Source organism: Salarias fasciatus, chromosome 7 (assembly GCF_902148845.1).
Source record: "Salarias fasciatus chromosome 7, fSalaFa1.1, whole genome shotgun sequence".
Lineage (NCBI taxonomy): Eukaryota > Metazoa > Chordata > Actinopteri > Blenniiformes > Blenniidae > Salarias > Salarias fasciatus.
The window spans coordinates 11,887,801-11,897,488 of NC_043751.1; the positions used below are offsets into that span (position 1 = coordinate 11,887,801).

The 9,688-nt window shown below is 43.5% G+C and overlaps 1 protein-coding gene across 2 annotated transcripts in view; it reads left to right on the forward strand.

The window, feature by feature from the left end:
• wnt7bb (wingless-type MMTV integration site family, member 7Bb) overlaps positions 1 to 5,095 on the forward strand; it is a 32,776-nt gene extending 27,681 nt beyond the window's left edge. For both annotated transcript variants that reach the window (XM_030096351.1, XM_030096350.1), the window contains exon 4: positions 758 to 5,095. In XM_030096351.1, the coding sequence (XP_029952211.1) occupies positions 758 to 1,237 (480 nt within the window). In that variant the 3' untranslated portion in view covers positions 1,238 to 5,095. The remainder of the gene's footprint in view (positions 1 to 757) is intronic.
• Positions 5,096 to 9,688: the final 4,593 nt, after the last annotated feature.

Consider the following 9,688-nt stretch of genomic DNA (forward strand, 5'->3'; position numbering starts at 1 on the left):
ACAATGCCCAATATTTCCCATATGTCTCGGCATTAGAGAGTAAAGAGAACGCTCTCGGCCCTGTGTTCCATATGTCGAAGATAACCCTGAAAAAAAAAGAAGAGGAAGGGAGTAACCTAAAAAATGCATGTTATCATATTGACACATATGTGATGGAACTATTTTAACCCTGAACATATGGCAGCATGTCTGCCTTTTATTCTTCACTATATTGTTTAAGAAGTCACATAAACCTCGAGTGTCTCTCTCCAGCTGTAAACAATTTATCGAGTTTGTCTTTGTTCTAAAGAGCATGCGAAGCACGTTTAACGATACGATAATCCAGATTCGTATTTCCAAGATGACTGACTGCTGCTTGAGAGCCATGTTTATCTGACTGCACTGCCGCTGTGGTTTAGAGAAGGTAAGGCAAAGCTACAGGATGGGATGTGACCAGTCAGTAGACGCTTCCCTCCCTCGGGACACGCAACTGCACGTCATCCATGACTGAACACTCAGATGTGTTTGGATCTGTCAACTTCCCAGAGATCAGCACATGGCCAAACTGGTGACTGGCAGGAGTGAGTGCCTTTGGCCACGAGTCATCTTTGCAACACGTATAAAAACTATTAGTGGAAAACCTTAAACTGCCCCGTTCCCGTCTCAGTTGTGAGCTGCAAGACAGAGAATGAAGTCCAGTCTACTCTGTAAAGAATCTAATGTTGGGTAATCTGCTTCCGTCTGCTTCAGCTGTTCTGTCGTGTTTTTCTCTCCGCAGGTTTTAGAAGAAAGGATGAAGCTGGAGTGCAAGTGTCACGGCGTCTCGGGCTCCTGCACCACCAAGACCTGCTGGACGACGCTCCCCAAGTTCCGCGAGATCGGCTACGTGCTCAAGGACAAGTACAACGAAGCCGTGCACGTGGAGGTGGTCCGGGCCAGCAGGCTGCGCCAGCCCACGCACCTCAAGGTGAAGCAGACTCAGGGCTACCGCAAGCCCATGGAGACGGACCTGGTTTACATTGAGAGGTCGCCCAACTACTGCGAGGAGGACGCCTCCACGGGGAGCGTGGGCACCCAGGGGCGCCTGTGCAACCGCACCTCGCCGCACACGGACGGCTGCGACCTCATGTGCTGCGGCCGGGGTTACAACACGCACCAGTACACCAAAGTGTGGCAGTGCAACTGTAAGTTCCAGTGGTGCTGCTTCGTCAAATGCAACACGTGCAGCGAGAGGACGGAGGTGTTTACCTGCAAGTAGGGACGAACCGCGGACTAGCTGATTGAAGAAGACCTGAGAGAGCCACGTGGAAGTGTGTCTTAGACCAATGACAGAACTTTAAAAAAAAAAAAAAAATGGAATTTAACAGCTCTTCATGGCATCGTTTTGCACAGCAGAATCTTATCTAATTGCTTTTCAGAAAGTAAATGCTAAATATCAGTAGGTAAAGCCCCAGAACCTTACTGTCACATAGAGATTGTGCTCATGTACTGATTTACCCACGGTGGAGTTGGGACTACGGACAGAGACTGAGGCCGTGCAGTGCACTCTGGGATTTGTAATCTGGAGAATTGCGTGGAAAGGAGCTCGCAGTAACATGTGAGCGGATCACAGCGACAGCGGCCGATGAGAGGAGATGCGATTCACAACTGTTCGTGGCTTTTGTCCTATTTTCACTCCAGGGGAGCATAAGTGAATCTTGACATGACCGACCCCCCCTCCTCCTCCCTCCTCCCCGCTCCCTCGACCGGCCGGGGCTTGTGTCGGAGGTCTGTAGAAATGAAGAACATTTTGTAAGCGTGGCGTGTTTGGGTGCGCCAGAATCTGAGTGGAGAACTCTGTTAAACCCTCTGCTGCCAACTGGAATACGGTGGAGTATGTTAGTTTTCCAGTCACACTGGAACTGTCTGTTCTGAACACTGAAAATAAATTGTCTATTTATGTTATAGTATCTTAAAACAAAGCACTAACGGGTAGAGATGTCTTTTTTTTTTTTTTTTTTTGTACTAAGTGTAAAGAAAAATACGTTAGAGTAACTTTGACTGAAGATGTGTTTCTATTAGAAAATGACCCCCTCATTCCTAAAACGCCTAACTTTTCCTTTAAAAAAGAGAGAGAAAGGTTTCGTCGCTACTATCATGTTGACAGCAGAAGATATCCTGGCAGCGTGTTTCACTTTCAAACACTTTGGCTCTATTTGACGGTAGCGTAGAGTTTGTTTGCAAGATCGTCTTCCCCGGCTTCATTACAGACACGGTAGCAAAGAAACACGTTTAACTGCAGAGATCCTTCCTCGGTTCATTAAACATGAACATTAAAACTGTGCCACATGTGTTGTCGTTTGCTACACGTTATATATTTCCTATTGGAGCACAACGCGTGGGAACTTCATACACGAAATACATTCCTGGTGACATTACAGCAGGTACAGTACTGTGTGTTAGTTTGTTAACTGCAGATTTACAGACTGTCGATGTTTTATATTCTAGAGAATTTCAACAGAATCTGGAAATCTCAGCATGTCTTTTTCAAACTTTGCAAAAACTGTCTCATAAATATGTAATATATAAGCTTTACAAGTGAATTTCTATCACTACACTAAAAAAAAATACAGGAAATGTAATCTAAATCTAAAATAATCAAGACAAAACTCTATAAGACGAGTGTGCTCAGATGTTTTCATAGAATATAACAGAGTTGACAGTTGTTACTGTTTTGTAACAAAGAAATGAAGACACAAGTCAACACTTTGGTGCAAATTAGAACAAGACGCACATTCTCACACGTACTGACAAGATGTGTAACTCTGGGTAACACCATGAATTATTGCTTGAACGACTGACACACACATCTGGCAGAAGGGATGCACTGTGTTCACCTCTAAGGCGTGAAGCCTCCTGGCTGCGGCTCCACATGGATCTGGGAGTGGCGTCGTTCTCTGCATCCAATTGTCACCAACGAGGCAAAACTGTGACGATAGACACGATGTCAGGCAACTTCCTGAAACTCTGGAGAGTCAAAGCTTTCCAGTTCAGTATCTGCTGAGAATGTCCAGAACTTTCTGGCATTTTAGGCTAAAACGACTTATGTTCATGTCTATTCAGCTTTAATCTACCACATTTTAAATTATTTTTGGTCCACAACAAGACTGTCATATAAATATTTCTGCATATTTTACTCAGTTAAGTAACTTATTGCTATAACATCTAACATGTACTGTAATTCTGACATTGATTCCCCACTGACTGGTAAAAATACATTGATTGAAATAATACCAACTTGAAGCATATTAAAGATCATGTTTTCTTTGATACTGGATGCAAATATGAAGTTGATGTAACTTTCATTTCAGTTCGAGTAGTGTTATGAAACATGCACAAAGTTTATCCGTAAACCTCAATTAAGGAATCTACATTCTTCGTTTTATTGCTCAGTGCATGTTGGTACAAGAAGGTTCCTGCTCGGTAGCTTATTGCAGCAAATCCAGCCAACATCCAAAGCTGTTATTTTCAGAGACTTTCTCCCTTTGAGGAGAAACACACATATTAAATCCATATATTGTGTGTGTTGAGGTTAGAAGCTAAGTTTTATATATAAGTCTGTTTCTTAAATATTCCAACCACACATAATAAAGTGAACTGCAAATGGATCAGGACCCATAAATTATTAAAAATCCAGAAAGAAATAAATCAAGCCATGTGCTGATTTCGACGTTACTCTGTACACAGCACATGTCGGCGATGTGCTGTGGTCTTTTTGTCTTTATGGAACAGAGATCAGTTATCTCTCCCAGCAGGGAAAGGAGCTTCTTCTGTCTGTGTTCGTGTTGAGATGTGATCAGAAACACAAAAAGAGGAGGAAAAAAAACCAAGGCAGTGTGGAAAACCATTGAAAATTAGGAACGCACACACAGACACATGGACACAAATCCCTAGTAACCCTGTAAAATGTGATTATTCATCCAATCAGAATTGGCTTTTGTTTGAGGTTGAAAAGCTCTTCTTTCCACATTAATTGAAGCTGTCTGACTCGGGCGGTCAGAGCCACTTGTGACACCTACAAAACTCTTTTCTTCAGTCCTTTTTTGGTTGATTTTTTTGATTTTCTTTCCTGGTGCGAAGTGCAGATCGTATGAAGACGCTGTTCACAAAGCACAATATGGTGCATTTCACATTACGGCTAAACCAACTGAGGACTTTAGGATGCAGGCTGAGAAGAATATCTGGCTCAACGCTCCCGCCTCTCATGCCGTCTGTGTTGGCAGCGCTGCCCAGAGTCACTAAATGAGAAGAGGACCTTCATGCAAATGGCCCGATGTGAATAGGAAGTGGCTCAGTGTGTCTCTTGTTTTTGGACACACAAACAGGAGTGTAGTTCTTTTGTGAGGGTGTTTTTGAGATGGATGGGATGGCTCGATGAAAAGGGGTGCATGTGTAGCCGGAAACCGCGAGTGAAAAGAGTGGTTATTTAGAAGAGGAGCTAATTGAGAGCGGGATTGGAACAGGAGTGGGTTCGCTATACGAGGAGGAGCAGCTGCCCAGGCAAGTCGGGGCCTGTGGGCAAAGTGTAGTAACAAAGATTAGTGTTTAGCTAAACAAAGGAGAGATTTATTGTAGGACTGTTTTGACAGCGGACTTGTCGTTCTCCCTCCTGTGATGCACTCTGTCTGTCGTGCTCCCCGATTTTTAACGGACGATGTTGATCCTTCTGATTTTTTAACAAAGAGGAAAAAGCTTTGAGTCTATTAGAGCAGTCCGAACAAGAAGAAACAAAAAAAGACAACTTCACTTGCACCGTTTATAAAGTACCTTTTCGGACATTGTTAATGTCATTGTTTTGAACTGACTCTTTCTATGAAGTGCTTCTTTGAAAGCGGGCCCTGCTACTTCATCCAGTTGCTGGTCACATTCGTCCTCCTGTATGTGAGAAGCATTGTAGGCGAGCAGCAGAGCAGAAGTAAGATGTGTTTTGTTAGTCGTCTGAAGCCCAGGGGACCGGAACCACATAAGCTCCCCATATTATGCCCTGGATTGAGAAAAATAAATCCGTTTGTTTCTGACAAACATTTTGTCATTAAAAATATGAGATAGAAAAACAGAGTCTGCTGTGTGTGCCTTCTTCTAAAGCAGCTATTGTTTGGGTGTCAGGATCATTAGTTCATTGAGATTTATTCTGCAAGCTAATGCTTCTGGTCTAATTCACACTGTGTGCGATTCACCCACCTTTCTGATGCAACGCCCAGTTCGTAATGATACTTTGCCACTAAAAATGATGGGAGTCTGCATAGTCATGCATTAACCTAATGCAAATTCCTTCGTGCTACTCTCTGAGTGGAAATCTTAAATGTAAAGAAAATTAGTAAAGAAGAAGACATCTTCCACCTTGAGGTTTTTCTTGCATTTAACCCCTTCCATTAGCTAAATTCAGCTGCAAGGAGTGAGGATCAGGAGGGTGAAGGGTCTTGCTTCGGGGCCACAGTGGTAACCTGTCAATATCAGGACTGGAGCCTGCAACCCTCCAAACATGAGCTCGTTTCTCTAACCTCTAGAACGTCACTGCAAATAGAGGAAGTGCTCTTTTAAGCACCATGACAGGGATGTGCTGATAATTAGTCATTCAGTTTAGCTTTGCTATTTGGCCGGCAGCAATGAAAATTAAAAAAAAAAAAAAAGCAGATGTATGTATTTAATCTTTTTTTTTGTCTCCACCCATTCAAATTGTGCCGCCAGTAATCCACTAAGTGCTTTCTCCTCAATGTTTCTGCTCTGCTGTAGGTTCCTCTGCCTTAAATCGTGAACTTTTATCTGTATCATCACACTATTTTGTCTGTTTGCAAAAATGTAGAGAGCCAGATGTGAGTATTATTGGCGTCATTAATAACCTTAGGATTATAATCAGTTCTGTTACGCTGAATATCAAGACGGACTTTCCCTACTGGGAACTCACACAGGAAGGAAGGTCTCAGTTTCCATGAAAATGAGCAGATACATGACAAATAATTTCATCACCCATATAATCTAAACAATGGATGGAATATAAAATGCTTGTGAATTTAATGTTATTGATATTAAATGTTATAAGATATTGTTAGTGATCTATTTATAGGACGCTAGAACTGCATTAAGCTCAATTTTACTCACAATTCATCATTGGCAAATGTTTTTTTCACATGTAGATGAACAAATGCCTTTTTGTTGAGTGGCAGTGCCCTGAAAACATTCCACTTTCACAGTAGATAAATGTGAAGACTCAAATGTATAATGGATTTCTTTTTTTTCCCCCCACAAAGAAGTGGGATCTTTGGCCACAACTAATTGTTGATGTGACTGCAGACCTTAAAAAACTCAAGAAAAAGGCACACAAAAGCAATATTTTGCATGAGTTTAATCAAACGCAGCACTATAATGTACGGAAACTGATGGCACTTTGTGTGTTTAGTAAACAAAGTCATTTTTCTCTGGTCTTTCTTCCGTCTTGTTTGAAGTGACAACAGCTCAAGGAGATTCCTTTGAATTATCTCAAAGCTCTGCCTCCGTTTGTAATTTGTAACTTTGGCAAGAACAGTGGAATCAGAAGCTTGGTAGAGATAAGACACATCTGTGAATGGGAGGAAGAGAGAGAAGAAAGGGCAAAAAAAAAAATGTAGGGATGAAATTAAAAATCGGGTAAGTCAAAGGTCCACTAAGCAGATTCTTGAGATTAGCCAGACACCGAATGAAAAGGATTGTTGTCGAGCAGACACTGCACTTCAATTACAGACTTCTCTTCAGCTGAGGAAGGGAATGTTTAGCAGCTTCATGGATGATGGATTATTCTGGAGGCAATCCTTTAAGTCTTGTGTGTTTTTCCAGGACGTGAATGATTTGGATAAGTTAATAGAAAATCGCAGAAGCACTCCTGTGCTGAAAACATCTCTCAGCAGCCATTGTTGACACAAACCGAAGCCATGAAGGTGCAGTTCACAATGAAATTTCCAACAAAGCAGAAGATCGTACAATGGAGTTTGCCGCTGCCCACAGAACAGCCTGCAGCAATTAAGATCGCATAGTCTTTCTTTTTTTGTCATGTGATCGCTCGCAGTGGTGTTTTTCTGTGTTCCTGTAACTTTGTTTTGACTGCTTGTCTTAGCGAAAGACCATCATTTGGAGGTTTTTCTCATCATCTGTTTGATATTAGTGGTGAGGAACACATGGCCATTCAAAGGCAAAAAAACCCGGCGTGACATCATAGACCACAAGGCAAAGCGGGGATCGTCAGACCCCAGACCGAGGACTCCCGACGCTACCTGACTGCAACTGGATTATCCAAACAATGGACCGGCAGTGGAGCTCCGCTTCTTTGTTCTTTTCGCATGACAGCAGATATCATTTAAAAAATATCAGAGTCCTATCAAAACAGCGTGAAGTGCTCAATAAATTGAAATTAAACCTCAGTACTTAGGAGAGATGAAGACAAGCTGCTACACAGACCCGACTCCACAGAATTTCTGGCAGAGAACAATTAAACATGCAAATAACATTAAACTCAGAGATAAAGTGAAAGGCTTTAACTATATATATATATATATATATATATATATATATATATATATATACCTATAAGCAGACAAGACATTTGTCTGGGGAGTAATGACGCCCAATTTGGCGTGCACACCTGTTTATGTTGGACCGGGGCAGAAAGCGGTGCTTGTAAAATATGAGTGAGGTTAATACTTGCGCGGTGACGCCCTCGGGCCTCACAGCTCCGGTCAGGACAGCATCAGCAAGTCTGAGACGACGGGATGGGTCTGAGTCTGTGTGAGAAGACAGACACGTCCCGATGGGAAGTGGGTTTCTACACGGACACTTTTGGTGAAGTGAGTTCGAGGACGGCCCACACGCGCTTTTGTGCTGCTCAGTGTCGAGCGGTTGGCGAAGCCGCGGCTTCTCCTTGAGGTTATTTTTCTCCTCATATTTTGTTTTCACAAAGTGAGGTCGGGGTTCTAAAAGCAGACTCCACCTCAAGGGAAACTACACAACCCTCGATAGCCGTTTTCCTCGGCGCTCCGGCCCCTCACCCTCTGCGAGACGAGGCAGAGGGCAAACGTTCTGGGAAGACCGAGTTACAAATTTCACAAAGATGATGAAATGAAAAATTACATGTTGGTGATATGTTTTCCATGGCTTGTTGCGTTCACATAGTCTGAGGAATCTGGCTTCCAGGGACACAGCATGAATTTTACCAACTAATTGCTCAGCTATTCATTTTTCAAAACCAAGATTAATGTTTTGTATAATTTTAATGCTGCAAATGATAAACAAATGAAGTTAGTCCGGTCCATAGAAAGTCGGGACTCCAAGTGCTGCACTCTAAATGGTCCGTTCTGATGAAACAACACCAAAATGCTGCACAGCTGAGACCACAGAACTCAACACTCCACAGCTGCCTTTTCAGTTTTTGTCAAACGTACACGGCACCAAACGCTGTCAACAACCACACAAAAATGCTTGAAGCAACTCTTCGAACAGCTTCATCTCCGAACTAAAGGCACGGGGAGCGTTAGTTCCCTACTGTGCATCAACAAATGGTAGCACCAGCAGCAGGTCCGTTACTCTTTTTCTCCATTAAACAGCAGCGCTTTTGAATCGGATCCAGAGGATAATTCAGGAATAGCCAACCCCAGACCAGAGCCAGTGCCAGTGAGATTCGGTGCCAGTGTATCATCCGTCCCTGTCTCGCCTGTGGAAAGAGCAGTGGAGGAGGTGAAGAGGTTCCATGATGTGGGTCACATACATGGAAAGTTCTGCCGAATCCGTTGCTTTTCCATGCGGATGGAAGGTCGCAGGAACAAACTCGCAAACGGCTCCAAGCTCAACGTGAAGCTGAGAGCGCCGCAAAGAAACACAGGGGCCTGTTGTTCAAACAAATGATCTTACTATGCTGAAATCCTTTTTTTTTTTTTTTCGAGTGTGTCAAATCCAAAAAGTACTGAAGTCGTTAAATGGTTCTGGCACATAATGATGAGCAACATGTTGACAAAGTTTGCTTAACACAAGTGAACTTGTCCATCTGCTGTTCAGAGAGTTGATGGCTAACTCGGTCTGTCAGCGGAGCGTACCACAGGCAAGGCAACATCAGAGAAACTGACTGCCCAGCGCTTGTGTATTTCTATCTCCATCTGTGTCACAGGCTGGAAGTGGGCTCATGTACATGCCTTTGAATATGTAGGGCATTGGACACCAGCTCCATGTGGTTTGGGAGAAGTTAAAGGCTGCTTGGGGCTTTAATCCAGCAGCCCTCCTCCCAGTTTTTCCTCTCCTTTTCTTGTCTCTGTGGGTCTTGTTCCCCCCCACCCGTTCCCCGGCTTCCACGCTGGCCCATCAGCACCCCTGCTCTCCCCCTCCGCTGCCTCCACACCAACTGGGCCTTGCCTCGCCACAGTCCTGACGTCCTAATGGCTGATGGATGCACCGAGGTCACATTGATGATCTGGAGAAGTCCTCTGGTCCATCATTGAGTCTTTGATCAACATACTTAACCCTTTCTTCCAAAGAACCCCCCTCAGTGGATGAGAATGTGGGGAGATTGAGTTACACAGTGCTGGGTAGCAGGCAGGCTGACATCTCTTTGGTAACACATGTCTTTGTTTAAGGAAAGGCCCTGGCACTGACAGTCCTCCTCCAAACTCCTCTGCTTCTTTAATATCCAACCAAAGAAAGCAGGGAGCCGATT